The sequence below is a fragment of the Equus quagga genome, chromosome 11 (genome assembly GCF_021613505.1).
Source record: "Equus quagga isolate Etosha38 chromosome 11, UCLA_HA_Equagga_1.0, whole genome shotgun sequence".
Lineage (NCBI taxonomy): Eukaryota > Metazoa > Chordata > Mammalia > Perissodactyla > Equidae > Equus > Equus quagga.
The window spans coordinates 25064274-25086985 of record NC_060277.1 but is presented as its reverse complement, the minus strand read 5'-3'; the positions used below and the strand labels follow the sequence as shown (position 1 = coordinate 25086985).

The window sequence follows — 22712 nt, the reverse complement described above, 5'->3', positions numbered from 1 at the left end:
CCTTTCTTCTTTTCTCTTTCTCCCTTTCTTCTTTTCTCTTTCTCCCTTTCTTCTTTCCTTTATTTATTTCTATTTTTTGACAGGGACAGCGTGTGGTCCTTTAGGTTTTTGTCACTTGGAATATTGCAACCAAAGGAGTCTAGGTAACCTTCCAGACTCTATGAAATATGGATGAAACCAAGGGGTAATTTGAGAGCAGACACCTCCTCAGACCTTGAGCAAGAAACAGATTTCACCAAAAGTGAGTGTTTTCGTTCAGAAAGCTGTTTCCAATAGTCTTTAATTAAAGAAATGAGATCTAAGGATGTGGGCAGGCCACGAGAGAAGTGGAGGTGCCCCTGTAAAGATCCCATTCAAGATCCAGATATTGAAGTGACTGAGGGGAATGGAGCTGAGGGCGACATGCTCTCCTCATTTCCTGTGAGCCAGCTAGTCTGTGTGTGGGGGGCAGGGCAAGGGGGTGTGCTAGATTAGAACTCAAGGAGCCTATCGTGTAACAAGCCTTCTCTGTGAGTCACAGCAACCTGCTACACACAAACCAAGGGAATGCACACTTCAGGTCAAGAAAAACAACAGACGTGGTGAATGGATGTTCAAGAAAACAAAAGTTGAAGCTATGGAGTAACCCAGCTCTCTCCCTCTGTGGATCCTATTCATTCTTCAACAAATAAATGACTCTGTTTAAAGATAAATAACATTAGGACAAGAGTTAACATGGGACTCAAGCATCAATACATAAAGAACATAACAAAAGACAAATGAAGAAAATGTATCGCGAAAGGAATTACCCTCCAAAACCAAGGAGAGTTAAAACAATTTTCCATAGTGTCAAAGAAATTATAATGTAATTGCTTTCTTAAAGAAAAAAGAGCTCTTCTTTGGGTTATAAGAATTCAAATTAGAGATTATAAGCCCGCCTAAAGAGATGAAAAATATGCTTGCCATTCTCAAAAAAGAAATGAAAGAAAATTGTAAAAACAGGGAAAGGAAAGTCACATTAGAGATAAAAATGAGAATAAAAACTAAAGCTAAAAATGCAATGAGACATGGTGGACAGGCTAGAGGAAACCACAGAAAAAGAAGTGGGTAAGAAGACAGAAAAATGGTTAGACAGATTGAGATAGATATGGGAGGCATGACTCTTGTCTTCCTGCAGGAGCGAATCTTCCTTCTCCTCTCCCCTCCTGGTGCTGTCTTACTTTGAACTAAGTGCCAGGCGCTCTTCCAAATGGTTTACGTCTATTAACTCATTTGATATTCACGACAACCCACTGAGAATGGAAGAGATCAGAGCAAAAAGAACAAGAAAGATATTAAAACCTAATAAAAGACAATGTTCTGAGATAAAGATTTGAATCTGAAGCTCAAATGGACACATTGTGGCCCAACCAAATTTGATATGGAGTAATCCACACTAAGACATTTCGAGCATTGCTCAGCACTAGAACGCTACCCAGTAATTGTTGATTGGGTGGATAAATGGAAGAAGCTATCGAGCGGCCATTCAGGCTGGACAAGCAAATTACATAAAAGGAGAAAAAGGCAGGCTGCCTCTGGCTTTATTAGAGCATCTTGAGTGCCAGAAGACAGTGGAGTAACATCTATGAAGTCTTAAGTATAAGAAGGATAATCCAAGAATTGTATTGCCAGCCGAGTTGTCCTTCAGTAAAAAAGCAACAGTTAGACATTTTCAAATGTGTATGAATTGGGGACTGTACTTTCTAGAAAACTTTCTAGAAAACTCTTTGATGACAAAATGATGAGTCAAAATTCAAAACTCAGGAATGAAGAAGCTAGGTAAAAGCATTTATGGTGAGTATTTACTTGGTTTTCATACTGAATTAAAACTATACAACACTGAAAATGATGGTTATGGAACAGAAGTCTTAACGATGTAATAGTAATACAAATAACCAAAACTGGTGCTTGGGAGGAAGTGTAAGTAGTAATTACTTCATTTCATAATAGGGAATAGATTTGTCACTAGCTGCAGTCTGAAACTTAAATAGAAAGTCAAAATAGAATGATTTCAGCCTCCTAATCTTTTTCATTATTTTTTTTCTTAACTTTAGAGAGATCTTTTAGAAACTAATATCTCTTGGGAAGACCCATTCATCTGAAGTTCTACAATTTCTTCAGTTTCACCTCAATTTCTGTTTCTCTGTTAAATTCAAGTAAAGTTTATACTTAGTACTTTTAAATTACAATGACATGTATGATATGATCCCATTTGTATGTATCCTTTCTCTGTCCTCCCTCCAAGTCACCCTTCTGTTCTTTCGTTCTTTGATCTTTTCATCTGAATATATGCAAAATATGTCTGGAATGATGTTTACCACATATCAACAATATTTATTTCTGGGTGGTGGGATCCTGGGTGATTTTTTTGAAATCTTTGTACTTTCTTTTATTGCCTGGCCTTAAAAAATATTAATAAATATGTCGATTTTTCAAAAATAATGAAGTTGTTATTCTTTTAAGAAATTAGGAATAATATGGCTGAGAAAGTGTTTCCATTTGGAAAGGATAGGCATTGGCCAGAATGATTTTGTTGAGTCCCACCTCATTTGACAGTTTCCGTTTGATAAGCGTTTCTTGGTAAGCAAATCCCTGTGCAGGGGAGGTTGGGAGATGGAGAAGTGGAGCCTGTCCGGGAGGAGCTTACAAGTGCCACAGCACCATCATCACCGGGGAGCTTGTTAGAATTGCAGGATCTTAGGCTCCAGACCTGCTGGATTAGAATCTGCACGTCTATAAGCTATCCAGGTGATCTGAGTGCATACAGACATTTTAGAAGCAACGTTCAGTGACTAACTCTAATGCTGGAGGACTAAAAGGAGAACTGGAGGAAAGCGTCCTGGGGGTTTAGAGGTGAGACCACCTCATTCCGACTTGAAGATGAGGGAAGCTTTCCTGGGGTACGTGGGCTTTGGGCTGCCTTCTGAAGGCTGATTTTCAATAGGGGCAGAACGTTGTGTTGGTTGCTAAAGGAGCAGCATAAGCAGAGGGACGATTTGACTTGGTGGTGGCAGGTTCAAAGAGAGGCAGATGGCCCAGTGAAGCAGGAGCACAGGTCCTGAGGCCACAGACTGCAGGGAGCCAAGGAGAGGTTTTCAGCAGAAGAGTGACTCTCAGGCAGCAGTGTGAAGAACTGCTGGAGAAGGGGAGCAGTCGGAGCAGTTCTGGAGGGAGATGGTGGCATGCGAGCTGGAGCACCCCACTGGTGCGTCAGGGATGGAAAGCAGAGAAAGGACCCCTGCACGGAGTCAGTTTGCACAGTAACTCGCTGCGGAAGAGGACAGGCACGGCAACTATCCCCTATGCTCACACACTCATAGCTGCTGCCGTCAGCGGTGACCAGGCTTTTCACATGAGGCGCCTTGAAACTGTGGAGTTGCAAAAGTTCGGGGAGGCATGAAACTGGGGGCTTTTGCTCCAAGCTAAGGGAATTTAAGCCTAATAAAGTCAAGCTAACATGGTTAGCTAAAAGCAATGTCTAATCAAGTTTATACATATGATAACCAATTAGTGATTATTGGAAAAGGTACTAAGATTATATGTATAATCTTTAAATATATGTATGTGTATATATACTTTTTTTGCTGAGGAAGATTTGCCCTGAGCTAACATCTGCGCCAGTTTTCTTCTGTTTTATATGTAGGTCACTGCCATAGCATGGCCACCAATAAGTGGTATAGGGCCATTCCCAGAAACTGAACCTGGGCCGCTGAAGTGGAGCATGCCGAACTTAACCACTAGGCCACGGGGCCGGCCCCTAAATATATATTTCTAAAATCTTGGATCACAGCCCAATGCTAAAGATACCTTGGAGGACTTTCTTAAAATTTTGATCCTATGAACATTCCTTTAAAATCATGTTCTTTAATTTCATTATGTTTGTATGTAACTGTTTGAGTGGAATTCTATTTTTAACGTTAGTTATTAAGACGTAGTGCTAGTATGTCTGGTATGTATTTGGTGTTTCAGGCTATGAAGACGTGATGAAGGGACCACCACTTCTTGGGGGTGGCATTCTCAGGTTGCAATCAAAGAATCTAAGAGACTATAGAGAAGGGGTCAGCAAACTAAGCCCCATGGACCGAATCCAGCCTATTACCTGTTTTTGTAAATAAAGTTTTATTGGGACACAGACACAATCACTCATTTATCTCGTGTCTGTGGTTGCTTTCCTACTGCAGCAGCAGAGCTGGGTAGTTATGGCAGAGATTGTGTCCGCAAAGTTTAAAATATTTACTACCTGGCTTGATTCTATACAACATGAGTCTACTTCTAAAAAGAAAATGTCTTTTTCTTAGGGCAAGGGAAAGTTTAGCTCAAAATTTGCTAAATTTTCCTTTTATCATATGCTTATGATATTAGCATATTTAAAAGTTAAATGTTCTTTAAAATTTAAGATATACCTTTAAAATTTATTTTCCCAGTTTCTTACATCTAGTTTTTTCACAAATGGAAATAAATATATTGTTTTTTTTCCCTTAATTTCAAGTCCTTCCATATAGTCTACTTCGTAATATCTTTATAGTTATCGCTTTAAAGCAGAAGTCAACAAACTGTAGCCCAGGAACCAAATCCGGCCAACCGCCTGTTTTTTTTTTAAAAGCGTTTGAGCTAAGAATGGTTTATACATTTTTAAATCATTACATTTTAAATGCTTGCAAAAGTACCTACATAATAGCTTCTGTTTTGCCACTTGGCCCACAAAGTGTAAAATATGGACTGTCTGGCTCTTTAAGAAAAAGTTTGCTGATCCCTAACCGGAGAATCTTAATCATAATAACTGGAAGAACTGTCTAAATTATACCAAAATCCAATTTTTAGAATATTTTTAAAGAAATATACTTTATTTCTTTGGCGTATATATGGTCCAGAAGGAGATGTTGCCAGCACTACTGATTTGTGGTTGGGCAGTAGTAACTCAGTTAGTCTGTGTATGGCATTGCCTTGGCTACAGAGCTTGGTTCTGGTTGTTCAGAGTGAAATGTAGGATTCTTGTCAATGATTAGGAAGAGAAGACTTTGCATTTGTTGTGAAACGTGTGGGCTGCAGATGAGAGGCCTGGGAATGCCATACCCATTTTGCTTTCTTCCATCCTCCAACCTGATTACAGATGAAACCAAAGGAAGGGCAGAGCTGAGAGAATTGCAGTAAGACGAAGCCAAAGCCCTGATCACACCACACCTAAAACCCACCCTGGTGCTTGACTTTTGGGTTATATGAGCCAATAAATTCCATTTATTGTTTAAGTCGGTTAGAATTAGGTTTTTTTAATTTGTAAATGAAGATATCCTAACTAATAAAATGGTATTATTCTGCCTCTAAGAAGAATTTCACAGAAGAGCTTTGAGGAATAATTTCTGGAATTGTTTTATTCTCGATACATCAAAAATCTTTGTAAAAAATTTTAATTTTAGTCTTTAACAACATGGAACAGGAAGCTAGGAAGAAGAACAATTATACGGGATGACTGACTCAAGACTTGAAAACATCTGGTAGCCAAAAATACTTTGGCAAATATAACACCGTGAGATTTAATAAGGATGAGCCCAACGTGGTTGGGGGAGATCTGCCTTAGCTGCATATGTAAAAACAGACAAGAATTGACCAAGGCTGTGATGTGGCCACCAAACCTGCTAATGTAGTTTAGGCTGCATTATCTCTTCTTTGCTCCTCAGGCCACATCTTTACTCAGTGCTGGGTTCCAGACTTTAAAAGGGATCCAGACAAACTGACGCTCACTCAGAGTAACTGAACAGGCTGGCAAAGAAATTTGAAACTATGTCATGAGGAACAGTCTCGAAGGGACTGGAGAAGTTTGCTAATGACATCTGTGATGACAGTCACGATAATAGTAAACACTTATTGAGTACTTACTATGCCTGGGGCTGTGCTAAGCAATTCCAGGTTATATCACTTAATCCCCACAATAACCTCACATCGGGGGGTACTATTATTTACTGCACCCTTATGTATAGAAAAGGAAACCAAAGCTTAGGTCAAAAACTTACCTGAGGTCGCACAGCTAATAAGTGGTAGAACCGTGGGATTTAAACCAGAGGAGATGACTTTAAGCGGTGAACTCAACATCCTTAAGTATTTGAAGGATTGTCAAGAGGAAGAAGGATAAAGATCTGTTTCATGTGGCTCCGATTAGTAAAACCAAGACCAGTGGGGAGAAGTTACAAGGAGACAGATTTCCACTGAGCATAAGGCCATCTAAGCTTCTCTTCTTTAGCAAGGAGGGGATTTTCTTTTCTTGATGCCTCTCCCCACCTCACTTTTAGGGTTAGGCTGGGATTTCAGCTGTCCCGCTCCATGGAAACCTTGTTAGGTGTACCCTGGCCAGACTGGACAGGTCTTCCTCAGCCCTCATCTTCTTTGACCTGTTAGTAATGCTCTCTTTCTCCACATGCTTGGACTGCACAAGAGCATATTTTATTTCTCTTCTTCCTTTGGACTCCTTTTCCCCTTTCTCTCCTTTACCCATGATTATCTGACAAGGCTTTGCCCTGAGATTCCAGTCTTTGAGCCACTCTTCTGACGACTCTGGTCTCTGTGTACCTCTTTGATCTTTAACGGAGCTCTTTTCCTGATTTCTACCTCTATTTAGCCCATGCTGTATTTTTCATCAGAAACTCAACATGGCAAAACTCAGACTTGCTTTACCGCTCAAACTGTTCTACTCCCTAACTTCCCATCTCTGTTGGTGGCAACCCTGCTGTCCTGTTCCTCCAGATCTACCTTCTGCTCTGTCTTCTGCCTGAAGTCAACCACCAAATCCTATCAACTTTTCATTTATAGGATCTCTTGACTTTGTTCCTTCTTCTCCATCCCACTGTCACCCTCAAAGGATTAGTCCTGGTTGCCTCTCTCCAAGTCTCCTAAATACTCTTGTCACTGCGTAACTACATCCCCCCACTTCCTTGCGTAAGAACCTATGACGGCTCCTCATTGCCCATCAAATTGGGTCCATAGACTCAACCCAAAGTTTCAGGCAGCTGTTCCCAATACCTCCCAGAGGAAATCTATTCCTGTCTTGCTGGCCCTGTGCAATTGTCCCCTGCCCTGAGTCCCAGGCTCCGCACGCCCCTGTTTACCTTCACTCATGCTGCTCCCCTCCTGAGAGGAGTCTTGTCATTTGCAGATTCAACTTTTGTTCTTGTAATACCTACTTTGTGGTCCACTTCTCCCTCTCAGTAATCACTGCCTTTTCAGCATCCCTCTAGTTCTTGTCACCTGCTGAATTTCTTTATTCTAGTACTTGATTAGAGACTCCGTTGGAACTTTCCAATTAAAAAAAAACACTTCCTTAGTTCCTCAAAGTAGATTTTAAACTTTTTCAGGGCAATTATCTCACAATTAATATGCAGCACTGGACTCAGCTCAGACAGGTGCTAGTTGACCCAGAACTAAAGAGAAAAATAATATTGATCCTTTATAATTTCTTCAGATGTACCAATCCCTGTACTAAGTAGAAGCATTGGCCTCATTTTAGGATAAGGAAACCAAGGCCAGGAGTTGAAGTAACTTGCCCAAGGTCACATGGCTGGTAAGTGTTGGACTCAGAGTTGGAACCCAGGTAGTTTGGGTCCAGAGCCTGTGCGCTCAGCCACTTCACCATGATGGTCACGTAGAGCCTTAGTCAGTCCCAGTCCTGTGCTCTTCTTGAGAGCCAGTACCACCAGCACTGTCGAGCTTTTGTATATGATAAGAAGGACACTTCTTTTTTTTTTTCCCTCAGAAATGGGCATACACAAATGTGGTATTTAGGGAGGCAACCTCATCACTGGCCCTGTCCTCAGGGAGGGTGGACCAGTGACTTTGGAAGGCCATTAGTTGAAAACTATTCTGCTTGATTTCAATGGCTGTTTAGGGCAATAATGAAAAGAAGGCCTTGCCTCTATTGTCCTCAAGCTTTCTTGTTATTTCCAGGAGTGATAAATATGGGAAATTCCTTGGCCTCACACTCTGCTGAATTTTTGTTATTTTACCTTTTGATGGGGTTGAGTTCCTTTATTTCTGTCTTCTTTGGGGTCTGCTTCGTTGGCGTCTCAACTCTGAGACTGCTGATAAAGAGGATCCCATCCCCATCTCTTTGTTTGATTGACTCGGAACATCCTGCCAACAGATCCGTGTTTTTACCATGTATAAAAATGAAGCAGTTGTTTCAGAGTGTTAAATAATTAGACCTTTTTGGGGAAGATTAGCTTATCTTTCTCTATTGTACGAAAAAAGGGAGTGTCAAATCAAGTGTTTAAAAAAAAGGGACATCTTTATGGAAAAAACAATATTTGGAGAAGCTAATCCTTGGGGCAGTAGTAAAGGCCAAGAGCCAAGACGCAGCACTGAACATTCCATGGGGCTCTCATTACAGAGGAAGCAGGCGCAATGGGGACACATACGGATGTTCATGGGTGACCCTGGCCACATGAATATGCATCCTTTATGATTTTTATAGCAAATATTATATTTGATAGCAAAAATGAAATTTTATTGTAAAATGTGCAGTGTTATTCTCTCAGTGTTTTTTTACCTTGGAGTTTTGTACAGATATTTAAAAATATGTAATTATTAGTATCAGCTCTAGCTAAAGAGAAGTTATAGCCTTCATAGACCATCTCTACGTTAAATATAACCTGAAAAAAAAACACAGGCACATAATCCTGCTATTGGCCAGCCAACACACAAAATTTTTGTCATCTGGGCACTGCCTGTATTTATCTTCAATTTACCCTTTTAACATTTAAAATATTTCTAAAAATAAGAAATATTCAGAGAATCTTTAATTAATTTAAAAATGGAAACAGGACACACTGTGATGTAGTGGAAAGAACTGTGAATAGGAAATTATAAGACCTGGGTTCCAGATCTGCCCCTGCTGTGTGGATAGGAACAGTTTTCTCCTTGGGGGGGGTCGCTCCCAGCTCCTAAACGCTAGCCTTTTGTGACTCACTCTACCAGAATTCTTTCTTATTGTAACAGTGACCTCTTGTGGTACATATCCTTAATCAGTTTTTTGATTTGCAAAGTAGACTTTGGATTTTGTTGTTGTTGTTTCTCTTAACTATGTTTCATATTGTTAAGTAAATCTGACTTGTTTTTAAAAGATAAATCTTAGTTGGAAGTCAGAGGTTGATTAAAGTGGGTTGTAGAGCGCCAAATCCCTTTTCATAAACGATTCTCTGTGGTCTCTTCAGAAACAGTATATGGACGACTCTTACCACAGAAAAGAGAAACACTTTGGTGTTTGTGCTCAGTGTTGTGTGTTTTCTTCCTAGGGACCAGGGGAAGAGGCGTGGGAGGGCCTCGTCGTGCCCCGACAGCTCAGACCTGAGCGGGCTGGAAACCAAAGCAGGTGAGGAGCTTATGTTCTTAGAGGTCCAACTTGGTCACACATCAACATTTATTTTTATTATTTTCACAACAGTTTTACCATTATTACCATTACTCAGCTCCAACATCTATAGATTACAGTCTTAGTGATTGGACAGAAATTATTTTTTAAAAGCATTTGGAAAGTTGCAAAATTTGACATAATGTAGTTCTTGAGTTCGAAACTTGAGTTCAAAATTATTTCTCACTTAAGTGAAAGTATATTAACTATATGAAAACAGCCCTTTGAGTCTTTAAATTCTAATTGAGAAAAATATGGAACAATATAAATGGCAGGCTAGAAATGATACAAGATGTGTTCATGAGATGGAATATAGCAATTAGAAAAATGAACTAGAGTACATTTATAATATTTAATAAAATGAGTACAAACAGTATAAAAAATGAAGTTGCAAAAACAGTGACGTGTTGTTTATAGATACAGATCTATATGGCAAAATTATAAAGCCAGGCAAGATAAAAATAACCACCTGATTTAGAATGGTGGTAACTCTTAGAGGGAGAACAAGGAGGGAATGGTTGGGGGGAGGCATACAGAGAGCATTAACTATATCCGTATTGTTTTATTTCTTTAAAATAAGAAGGAGGATGAAAGTATGGTTAATATTTGACCAAACTATTTCTGGGTACACAGGTGTTTGTTATATTCTTTGTGCTTTTTTTGGTACACACGAAATTTTATGAAACCAAACTAATAATAGTTTCAAAAAATATTTTATTATCTTTAAAACGAATTTCTTGTCAATAAAGGGACTTTGTGGGCAATGGGAATTTCTGTAGTACTCAGGAAAACCTTAGAGGGACTGATTTCCTTGTCGGCATTGTTGCTAAGGATTTGACATTTACGTGCTAAAAACATCAGCCAATAGACACTGTGTCGAGTTTTTGTGTCCACAATTCAAAGCTGTGGTTAAGAATGATAACCACTGAGACAGCAAAATCTTCAAAAAACATGCTGAAATTTCTGCTTGACTTACCCAATTTCCTGTTGAATCATAATTTTTATTTTTAGCAAGCTGTAAACCTAGATGAAAGTGCTTTCTAAAATATCAGGTTGTTGCCCAAGAATGAGACAAACTTTATTTATTTTTTTTTGTGGATCTTAAAAGGTAATCACATGGTTCAGTTTCTAGGGTAGAAACTGGGTTGGTGTATAAAATGGGATTTTTGTGGAGAGCGGAGGTGGAGGAGGTGTGCGAGGTGGTAACGATGTGGAGGGCCATAGCTGGACACAGCCGCTCATTGCTAAGAGAGAGTTAAAAGCAAACTCTTACACCACGGTGTCTGGCTAACTTCTGAGAAGAAACAAATCATAGGAACATTCAGAAGTGGCGGCGAGGGCCTTTCCTTTCCAAAGGTTAAATCAGCTGTTGGTGGTTTCTGGCTCACCCCTGTAATTCAGCTCTGCGTGCGGTGACCATGTTATCAATTGGTTTGTCCTGAGAAAGGAGTCCATAATCATGGTTTCTCATAGAGCTATTCTATTAAAGAGCATATCGCACAGAAGGTAAAAATGCTGATTTGAGCTTAGTAGATTTGAAGTCTGTATTTCTAATGAAGTTAAATGTGTCATCAATATTTGTTGATTAAATTGTTTGTCTGACTTAACTATCCTCTGGCTTTTCACTTAATTTGATATATGTTGATTTTTATTCACATACTTTGGACTTTGAATATGTCAGATACCTTGGAAATTGAACAACTGTGTTTTTTATACTGCTTGCATGTATTCATGTTTACGTTTAGAATCCATATGTGTAATTTATCAAAGTTAGGGCAGACTCTTAAAAGTGATGATCCAAGAGATTGAGATGGTGGTCTGCAATCCTTTATCTGTGGTTCTTGAAATCTCAAAAGCTCTGAAAGCTACAGTATTTTTCAAACTCGTTTAGCGGCAATGCCTGACCTGAACTGATGGGCAATTGTAGTCTCTTGTTTTGTTAGTGTAAATATTCACTGATTTTGCTGCAGGATGCTGCCCGGGAGGACCCTACTGGGGTGGTATGGAATATGCCATGTATGCACCATATGGCCTTAGTAAAATGCAGAATTTTCTGAATTTGAAACCACATCTGATCCCAAAGGCTTTGGATAAGGGATTGTGAACCTGTACAGATATGCCCTGATTTTGTCCTAAAGACAATTCAACTATGTGTTTTATGGTGAATTCTTCTTTGTGTTAGACAGGTTATGTGAAAACTCGCCTTTAAAAATATTGACCACACCTAAACTGTTTAGTTACAGCTTTGCTGACAACCCCATTTTATTTACTTTTTCATGTCCAGTGCACATGGCCCCTCTTGGTATCAGGAAGGTTTGGTGGAAGACAAGCCTAGACTTGCTGCACCTGGGAGCGGCCGTGTGCAGCCTGGCGTGCGATAGGGGAAGGCCTGTGTATGGGGTGGGGTGGGTAAATCATAGAGCTTGCCTACTTCTCCTGGGTGACATCATCACTGCATGCTTGGGAAATTTAATGTGTGTTAGATGTTTTTTTTTCCCCTTCAAGAATAATGCAAGTATATTAGAGGTTTTGGGAAATACAGAAGAGCACATGAAAGAAATTAATAAGCCATAATCCCAATACTTAGAGATGACCCTTGTTACCCATTTCATAGAGGAAAGTGAAGCACTTTGCCAAAGTCAACCAGCTAGTAGGTGACAGAGCCAGGATTCAAACCTAGACGGTGACTATAGTTCTGTGCCCCTCACAGGCCTCCCTGGTCAGCTTGTCCTTTTTTTCGTTAAAACAACCTAAAAATATACAGGCCACACACCCTCCCACTGTGCTCTCTCTCTCTCTCTTTCTCTGTGGAATCCTCTGATTGCCCCTATGATTTCTAACTCTTCATGTGACATTTTTAGGGTCCAGGCACCCACCATGTGGACACTTAATTGGCACCAGGTCCACTCTGAGACGGTACGGGCTCCTTGAACCAATACAGAGTGGGTGCCAGGTGAGGGTCTTAACGGGGGGTTTCAGAGAAGGGAGGCAGGGGCTTAGGTCTCTAGGGGTGCTCTAGCTTTGCTCCTGAGAGGCTCCACCCAGTGGAGTCCCCTCCAGCTATGCAGTCAGTGCTTTAGATCCTGCGATAGTGCCTTTGTGATAAACAGTTTCTAATATGATTTGTATTCCCTCAATGTTACCCTCTAGTCTGCTGGTTTGCTGCAGAGCAAATAGCACAGAGGTCAAGTGCAAGGGCTATAGAGCTATATGACCTTGGGCAGGTACTTAATACCCCTGAGCCCCACATTCTTCATCTGGAAAATGGGCATAATTTGGACACCTCCTGATAGGATCTAACGGACCGCCTCCTTTAGACTGTGCACCTCAAGCATGCAGTCGGTGGAAGCTGTTGCTCCTCTCCAGCCCACGGTGTTGATGCACAGCAGCTACTCTTGATGACTCAGTAGTTAGCATATGGCCTGATACACTTCAGACAGTGAGGACCTGTTTGTTTTTTAACCAGGGAAATGAAATTCATATTTATTGAGCGTTACAAGATGCAAGGCTCTGGCCTCAGGGCTTTGCCAGTAACGTGTCTGAATTCTCATAACCCTAAAGGCAAATATTCTAATCTTTGTTTTGCTGATGAGGCTCAAAGAGGATCAGAAACCAGACCCCAGTCACCCAGGGCATCAAAAATAAAGTTGCGATTTGAATTGAGATCTGTCAGTGCCCAGCGCCCAGGCTTTTCCCACTGCCCCACCCAAAATCACTTGGCACCAGCCCCGCAACGATGTGGAGGTTTTATTTTCTATAGGAAAGAGAGTCCCTGCAGACCTCCATGTTAGAAAATTTTCATTAAACAGTTTCAAAATCCTTATTCTTTCCATAGCTACAGTTTTCTATTTATTCCATATTACAGAGGGTTAAGTCTAAGTAAAAAAAAACCTCAAAACTTTGCTTTACTGACAATTTCAACATTTACAGAGCTTAAGACTTCATGCAGTGTCCCACTCAAAGTTTAAAGTTCGGATGTTCTGATTTCTTTTTCTTTTTTTTTTCTTTTTGAGGAAGACTGGCCCTGAGCTAACATCTGTGCCCATCTTCCTCTACTTTCTATGTGGGACGCCTACCACAGCATGGCTTGCCAAGCGGTGCCATGTCCACACCCAAGATCTGAACCTTCAAACCTCAGGCTGCTGAAGCGGAATGTGCACACTTAACCACTGTGCCACCAGGCTGGCCCCCTAAAGTTCTGATTTCTTTCCATTGTCTTGTCTGAGTTTAGTTCTGGGTGACCTGATTAGAAGACATGTAGTTCTAATTAGAATTAGTTGGGCTTGAGGGGCAAAGTGTAATTCCATTCGAGGGTTTGTTAATTTCAGTGACGACTAGCAAAGACGCGTGTTGGCGCTCCAGTTACAGCTCCTTTCTCATGGCTCTTTCTCCCACTCTGGGTCTCTTTTGCAGTCTCAAAAGCCAACTTGCAAGAAAAAGATACAGAAATAGAAGGGGACGAAGTCTTTTGGAATACGAGGATCGTACCAATTTTGCATGAATTAGAAAACGGTAAAAAAACAATTTTTATTTTAAATCAGCAATATCTGTAGTTATTTATATGTTCCCTATTGCTCTGATATTTTTAGTGCACTTTGACTATCATTTCTGTGAACATGTTCAAAACCAAATGAATTCCTCTATTAATTTACCCAGTAATGTATGTATTAATCTTACATGGGGACCTAATTTTTAGTGAGCAAAATTATACTTTCAGTGCAACACGAGAGCCTACTTCTAAAACTCCCCTTGGAGTATAAATTAATTATCACCTCCTCTGCCCAAGGAAATGCTGATTTGAACTCTCTAGGATGACAGTTCATGCAAGAAAGTGAAAGATTAAAACAGATTTCGGGCCTCTAAACTTTAACTAAGTCTCATAGACTGGCATCGTTGGCAGGTGTGCCCGTGGTTTTCTAGATCCAAATGTATATGTCCTATCTCCCTAAGGTTGAGTGCATGAGTCAAGGATGCCTCTCAGAGCGGGAAGTGGCCTAGGATGTGCCCAGCCCTTGCACTCTGGAATGCCCTAGCCAGGGAGGCCCACAGTCAATGGGTCTCTGCAAAGGTGACCTATGGAAAGCTTGTCAGAGGGATGAACCCCACCTTCTCCCCTTTGCCACTCCTCGGGCATTCCATCTCTGAAGTTGAAATGAGCTGCTCTGGAGCTGCCCTCATGTCGCCAGGGCTGATCCCAGCACCTGGCACACAGCACACAGTAGGCCCTCACTAGGAATTGTGGAATGAGTGCTCTTGGGATGAACAAACCAGCATCGTAGCCACAGGAAGAAGCCCTAGGAGAAGCAGGGTAAGTGAGTCCTTCCCACCCACTAAGCAGGGAAGTCATGCAAAAGACCTGCTTCCGAAAAGATTCAAATGACCTCACCCTTCTTCGGCTCCCTGTTGGTGCTTGGCAGTGTTCATGGTTAATGTGGGATCAGTAAGCAGGGTTTCCGGTCCCGCTGTTGCCACTAACTAAGCATATGGGCATGGAGAATCCCTAATCTCTGCCCCGTAGTGATCTCACCTGCCAGCTGAGGGAGTGGGCAAGACTGGATCATTACCAAAGTCCACTGCTGCTCAAAGCCACTCTGAATATGAACGGAATGACTGTTGCCTGTAGAGTCACTAATTTTCACCTACATGTTAGTGAGCTGGGTTAACTTTGGGCTCTTTATTTTGAGAGATGTGTGCAAAAACTAGTGAGAGGAGCCATCTCTCCTCTCACCAAGAGTTAAAGAAAAGATAAAGTAAAAGTTAAAGAAAATACACCAGGAAGGACACAGTGGGGAGAATGGCCAGCAGCCCAAAGGCCCAGCTTGGAGGGAGTCTTCTGCATTGAGGATTTTTAAGAAGGTTCTGAGGGCTCTGCCACCACTGGCACCACCAGAGAAAAGTTACCAGGAGTTTGGGATTTGAAATGTGGGTGACTCTCCCTTCTCAGAGGATTATTAAGCACTGAGGTCCGGCATGTCTTCCATAGCCAGCTCTAACAGCAAATGGTGGCGGGACTGTGTAATGACCCTTTGAGATTTTCTTTTTTTCTCTTTCCACTTTTTATTTTGACGTAATTTCAGACTTATAGAGAAGTAACAAGAATAGTACAAAAAAACCCTTTATGCTCTTCCCTCAAATTCCCAAAATGTTAACATTTAATGCATTTGCTTTGTCACTCTCTCTCCCTTCCTCCCTCTCTCCTCTTGCTCTCTTTTTCTCTACCCTTCCTCCCCCTTACGCACACATGCACATTGTTTTTTCCTTTTTTGAACCATTTGAGAACAAGCTGCAGACATGAAGTCCTGTATCCCTAAGTTCTCTGGCACATATTTTTAGAAACAAGGCATTCTGTTACGTATCTGGAAATCACCATACAATACGAGACAAACCTTATTCAGATTTTACCAGTTATCCTAATAATTTCCTTAAGAAAATCCTGCATCAGAAGTTCCAACCAGTTGTCATGTCTCTTTTGTGATCTTGATATATTTGAGGAGTACAGGCCAATTATTTTATATACTGCCCCACTAATGAGGTTTGTCTGGTATTTTCTCACGAGTAGATCCAAGTTAGGCATTTGGGGCAGGTACATGGCGTGAGTGGTGCTGTCTCCTTCTCAGTGCATCATATCAGGGCCACGAGATGCAGATTTGGTCCGTTAACTGGGGATGTGAACTTTGATCACTTAATGAAGGTGATGTCCGCCAAGTTTTTCCACTGTAAAGTTGCTATTTTTCTCTTTGTAATTAGTAAGTATCTTATGGGGAGAAATTACCTTGAGACGATGTTGCTTTCTATTACTCGCCAAAATTCCACCCACTAGCTTTAGGCCCTGGGAATCTTGGTAGCTCTTAGATTCAAGTTGCCTTTTGAGGCTATATGGCATTTATAACAAACCAACTGGTATAAAGAGTTAATTTGATCAATAGTTTAAAATTTGACCCTTGAGGCTTCGTTTTAAATTTCTTTTAAGCTAAAACAGCTGCTCTTGAGTAGAACCCGCCAGACTGAACAGCTTGTGGAGGGAAGTATTAGAAAAATATCTTACAGACCACCCGGTACCCGAGTGTGGCCCACAGCCTGGACTTGGGGTTTGGGAAGAAACTGCCAGTCACAGAAGAATAAAACAACAACAAAAAGTGTTTCTCACAATAGAGCTCAAATTTTTCCTTTTATTTAAAGTTAGTCTCAGTCATTTCCCATCAATTCATTTATTTAAGTGCATAACTGAAAGCCATTGAAGGTTACTTAGCTATTGAGGTTTAACATTTTTTCTTAGATGTTATTGTTGAAAAGAGCTAAAAATGGCCTGAGTCATTTCCTTCTGCAGGCGCACACTTCCTCTATGTGGGCTTTTAAGAGCAGATTATGGTATTTATTTAAGATTGGTTTCCTACTTTTAAATTTTGTGATGGAATCTATCAGAGATAGTATTTTTCAACTGAATACCTTATACCTTGGATTCTTATATTTTCCCTTCATTTTGTGTACTACTTGTCTTCCTTGTCTGCTAAGGAAAGTATGGCTACTACTTTCAAAAATTACTTTCTTCAGCATTCTAATTATAAAATAAAATGTTCTTGGTCTCCCTTGTCTGCTAACTAAAGTCGTTGTCTTCTCTTCTGATAGCCATCTCCAAATAATGGTGAATGTGGTGACATTTTGAGATTTTGTTCCATTTGAGCCCTCTTTTCTCAGATAATGAGCATTATTCTCATAGAAAAATGTTGATCATTGTTTTCCTCAATAGATATATTAGAAAATGAATATGTATTAAACTGTGTTACAGGTGCTCAGTACCATCTTCTCACTGTGCCATGCACTGTTGCTACAAAAACATGTAAGACATGGTTCCCACTCACTTGGCAAGACATCTATTTGAGGGCCCTGGCCATATAACTTAGGATACAAATATATGTGAAAAATAACAGTGCAAGGTCACATTTGTTGAATGTGGAGTAGTACCTCCTTTCTGGAGGGGCTAGAACATAAACATAGCCTTGAAGGACCAAAATCAGTAGGAACGAGGGTAAGAACATTTTAGGCCAGTGGAACTATGCTGCAAAGGGTTAAAGGTGGAGACGTGAGTGATATGCATCCGTGAGACTGAACAGAGCACTGGTGAAGGCGGAGGGCATTTGGAATAAAGGAGACCAACTGAAATAGGTGCAATTCTATTCTTTCATACAATCTTTGAAAGACTCTGTGTTCTAGATAAGCTAACGGACTGATTAGTAAATAAGTCAACCTGGTAGGAGATGGATCAACAAAATGAAAAAAAAAAATCAAGTAGGTGGAAACAATAAGAGAAGGGAAAAAACCCAGCTCAGGAATTTGAAGATGTCTGGGGAAATAATTGTGGGGTTTTACTTACGCTGTCTGTGTTTGACACACTTGGAAACTTGACCTTAATTAGTAAGTGCTGCTTTACTCTCTTTGCTCTGACAGAAGAAAACATTGAAACGGTTTGTGCTGCTTGCACAGAACTCCATCACGCTTTAGAGGAAGGAAACATGCTGGGAAATAAATTTAAAAGAAGAAGCATTCTCCTGAAGACCCTATATAAACTAGTTGATGTTGGTTCAGACTTGCTCAGCCTTAAACTTGCAAAAATTATTCTAGCAGTAAGTTTTTCTTTCCTCTGGTCTAGTAGACTCTCGCACATGGAAGTTTTGTTTAATGCTTTGTTTGTAAATGTTCCCCAGAAGATTAGAAATGCAGTGTGTTCATTTAGAATCTTGAAAAAAAAGTAAGGTAATAAACTGACATTCCAGAATTTGACTAAAAGTGCTGTCTAAGGAACTGAGGCTGAGTACATAAAAAATGTTCAAATAAACTCTGAAATATGGACTGTGGCTAGGTTAAAGAAAAATATGACAGTAAGCAAATACATTCAAAGCAGTTGCTCAAGTAACTTGACTGGAGATCGGTATCAGAGAGCACTGGCTGTGGTTTCTGCCTATGGTTTCTGCTGGGTGCTTGATTCTGTCACATGATTTAATAAATAACAAGATAACTTGGGCCGTGGACACAATGTCCAGGTGCTTTACGAACCAGCATGAAACAGAGAAACAGCTGTATGTGGTCATGGGAAGGTTGTCATAGAAGGTTCCCGTGAGGTGTTAGAAGAAAAGCCCAGACACCAAATAAAAGTCTGTAGACACTCTTTCTCAAACATAAGGATATCATTGTTTGAGGGGAGCACTGTGTTGTCACAGCCATAAACAGTTGGAACCAAAAGATAAGACACAATTATTATATAACGTTCTAAGAGAGCCGCTAAAACAAATGAATGAAGCTTTGTTTACCTGATTTCATGAAAGTAAAAGCTATTATGTTAACACCCATAGTTCATATAATTTAAAATCTTAAAGTACACAGTGAAGGTAGGTGTTGGCATACTTACTAATAGCCTAGTAAGAATGCTCACCGTTTCTTATTTTGATGTCTTTCCTAAAGGAGAATAGTCTGACTACGTTTCCTATGTGAATTTTTGGAGAGGCTACCTTATTTACCTGTCATCCCAAAGTATTCACCCTCTCTTTAAAAACTGTGATATGTGACTCAGAAAGTAACGTTTTCTGAAGTAGTAATTTCAGTAGTATTTTAATCCCCTCTCGCTGATCATAATTGATCAATCAGGTTTAATGAAACAGAAAGAGCACAAACCACAGGGAGGGTTTAAGTCCAAAGTTGTAAGTAGAGAGATCTGTGTGCTTGCTCTGTTCCCCCTCCAGGCCTGGATTTGGGGTGCCCCCTGGGCCCAGGAGAGCCCCGGTGTGAGGCTGGGGGGCTCTAACGGTGTACCTGCCCCGGGCAGGACCCACGCTGCCAGCTGCCCAGGAATTGATTACCTTTGGTTTTTTCATCTGGATCCTAGACATTTTGCTCCATACCAAACCAAAAAAATAAATAAATAGAGAAAGAGAAAGAAAGAAGGAAAATGCCATGAATTGGATAATGCTCTGCAGTGAAAATATTATCCTGGTTGTTAAAGGTGCCATTCAAATTAATTATATACATGGCATAATTTAGCTATTTTAGGGCAAAGGCTAAGTAATCTGCCAGGCAGTGAACACGCTGTGAGCTAAACGTGTGATTAGATAAGCCCTCTCTGTGACATTGCCTGCCGTGGTGAATGAGTAGGCTCCACTCCGGCGCGCAGGGATGGGTGGGCTGTCCCTTCCCATTAACTACAGAAGCACAAGGTCAGAAGGACCTTCAAGGCCGTCAAGTTCAACTTCCTGTCTGCCACCCGAATCTCCTATAATGTTCCAGGCTAGACATTGTTTCCCTTAGGCCTTGGTGATGGGGTTCTATGTAAATTTTAAAAAGACCACATCATAAAAAGCTGTTGAAGAAAAAAAAATGAGCAAAAACTAAAGATATATAGGACTAAGAAGTTTTTAGTACCTTCTTTCTGCTGATATTTATTTTATCTACCAGTCTAATACTATAATTCAGACATTTCAAATTATTTATAGTTCAAAAAAATTCAGTGAGCATAATGTTAGTTGTTGTGACTTCTTGCATTCTTGGGTTAAGTGGGGGTTTATCAGACGGCCATTTTAATTTTAACCTTCATATCAAAAAACTCTTACAAAAATATATGTCTCTATTAAGAGTATTTAGAGTGTAAACATATATAATCAGTATGAATGCAACTATGTTCAGGAGGGGAAAAGAGTGTAGCACCTTATACAGGTGAAAAAAACAGAAAGAAAGAACCAAGAGGGGGCCAGCCCTGTGACCTAGTGGTTAAGTTTGGCACACTCCGCTTCAGTGGCCTGGGTTCGGTTTCTGGGCACAGACCTGCACCACTCTGTGGCCATGCTGTGGTGGCGACCCACATACAAAATGGAGGGAGATTGGCACAGATGTTAACGCAGGGCAAATCTTCCTCAGCAAAAAGAAAAAAAAAAAGAAATAACCAAGATGTCAACAGTGATTATATATAGTGGTAGTATTACGAGTGCTTTTAAACTTCTCTTTAATTTTTCAAATTTGCTTTAAATAGAAAAGACTACTATTTTTAACCTAAGGAGTAAACTACCCCACTACACAAACCTACTTTGTGCCAGGGACTCTTGACCCTGGGAATACAAGTAACTGAAACAGCCCTGCCTTCCAGGCTGGCACTGTGGCAAGGGAGGCAGACGGTAAAGACATGAGGTGCCGAAGGGGCCGATGAGTACCCTGGGAAGAAAAGAAAGCAGAGCGAGGGGAACAGCCAGTGTGGGGAAAAGTGCTGTTTCCTATAAGATAGTCTACATTTCTTGCATATGATCTAATATTATGTTTTCATGTCTCAAAGTCATAATTTTACAGCTATCAAAAGAGAAAGTATAGGAATTTGCTTTGAATTAAACTGACCTTATAGCAGACCTGGAAATGGTGGGGTTTTTTGTTTTTGTTTTTTAAATGAAAACTCTGGCACCAGTTGTTTTTTTCTCCTTTACCACTTTTCACTAAAATGAGACTTGGGTCAGGAGTGAGGTTAGTTGTCTTGATTCATTTATTCAACAAGTTCTATTAAGTATGTAACACACACTATGTGCCACACATAGAAAGAGTAATAAATCATGGCTTTAGCTTTAAAGGCTCACAATGTAGTGGAAGATTATCAACTGATTAAAATATATTCCCAAATATTAAGGACAATGCATATTTCCATTGATAGGGAATTTTAAAAAATTTTCTTCAGTCAGCTTATTTTCTGGGTTTTTAAGCAATATTTTTAAAAATACCTAATCATTAAAAATTGTTTTGTGTCCTTTTCCTTTTTTCGTCCTGAGAACAGAAAGAATCTCCAGTGTGCCGTGTGTGACAGTTTCTGAGGCTCCCACAACAGAGATTCACAGACCTGAACGTGCACACAGATCCCCTGGGGGGCTTGTTAAAATGCAGATTCTGATTCACTCGAGCTGGGTGGGGCCCGAGATTCTGCATTTTTAATACACGCCCTGGTGACACCAAGACTGACCTGTCTGAGGAGCAGACTCCTTAGTTGCAAAATGGGGATGACAACACCTAATTTGCAGGGTTGCTCTGAAATAACATGCGAAGGGCCCAGAGCAGGGGGGCAGGCAGAAGCTGCTCCACGGGTAATTCTCCCGTCCCCTGCCCCTCCAGCGTGGGGTCACCTTGTTCTTCTGGGTATGTCCTACAGGGGACAGCATAGTGCCTGCCACACCATGGGAGCGCAGCCAGATTTGCAGCTCCAACACAGAAGGAAGCCTTAAAAAATTTGTCTGGCACATTCCATTATCTTATTTTTAAAACTAAATGAAAACTCCTTAATAAACAATATTGGAGATAATTTTAAAGATACTTTTTAATGATAAAATAGTGACCCATATGCCATCCTTTTCACACAGGTATACTTATTTGTTCAGATGACCTCATTCCTACAAAGACATTCTACACTCTTGCAATGAGTGCATGTAATATTTCCATCTTACAGTGGATTATAAATGTCTTTCTTTTTAAATATAGTGTTCACAGTTGTGGTTTTTGTGACTGCTTAAAATGAATAGTATTGATGTTCCACAATTTATTAAACTCTTCCCTAATATTGGACATTTAGGATTTTTTTTTATTTTTAATTTTACTACTTTAGATAAACGTGCAGCTGATTTAGACCGTTTGATTCAGTTAGTCCTCCTATACTGTGGCTTTTAAAAAAGTGTACTTTCTTATTACCCCTATGTTTAATCTACTTGAATATTTTTGTATGATTTAGAAAGTAATTTTAAACTTTGAACATTATCTCAAAGCATTCCAGAAATAGCCTTAAAAATAAATATATATGTATTATCTGATCAAAGAATATTACTTTTTAATTTTCTTTTATGCAAATAATAAAGAGAATCATACTGTCCCCCTTTCTTTTTTTCCCTTCACCTCCCCTGTGAATTCCTAAGTTAGTTTTATCTGAAATTTTGGTATCCATCTTCTTTCACTTTTCTCTTTTAAAAGTTACTCTATTGATTAAATTTATCAACATCATTCACCCTTTTTGTCTCATATACTCTTTGAAAAGTAACTAGTAATCTTACATATGGGACTTTATGCAGCAAGAAGTAGTTGCTTACATTAAAATGTGCTCGCTGTAAAGATCCTTTGTATTGTATTTACTGTAAATGAGTTAACTAGATACCATAGTGGGCAAATATGTGACCTACACCTTTCAGAGTTGATTTCTTTAGAACTTTCCTTTATGTTTTAAAAGGCTCTTGCTGCCCTTTTAAAATTAAATGTTTATGTTAAAAAAATTATGCCATGTCTTTGTTTCCCTCTACAA

General features: G+C 40.0%; 1 protein-coding gene across 4 annotated transcripts in view; it reads left to right on the top strand.

Annotated features, from left to right (window-relative positions):
• Positions 1 to 22712, top strand: part of ARMC2 (armadillo repeat containing 2) — a 98309-nt gene that overhangs the window by 27344 nt on the left and 48253 nt on the right. For all 4 annotated transcript variants that reach the window (XM_046677776.1, XM_046677774.1, XM_046677773.1 and 1 more), the window contains 3 exons: positions 9297 to 9373; positions 13826 to 13924; positions 17858 to 18033. In XM_046677776.1, the coding sequence (XP_046533732.1) occupies positions 9297 to 9373; positions 13826 to 13924; positions 17858 to 18033 (352 nt within the window). The remainder of the gene's footprint in view (positions 1 to 9296; positions 9374 to 13825; positions 13925 to 17857; positions 18034 to 22712) is intronic.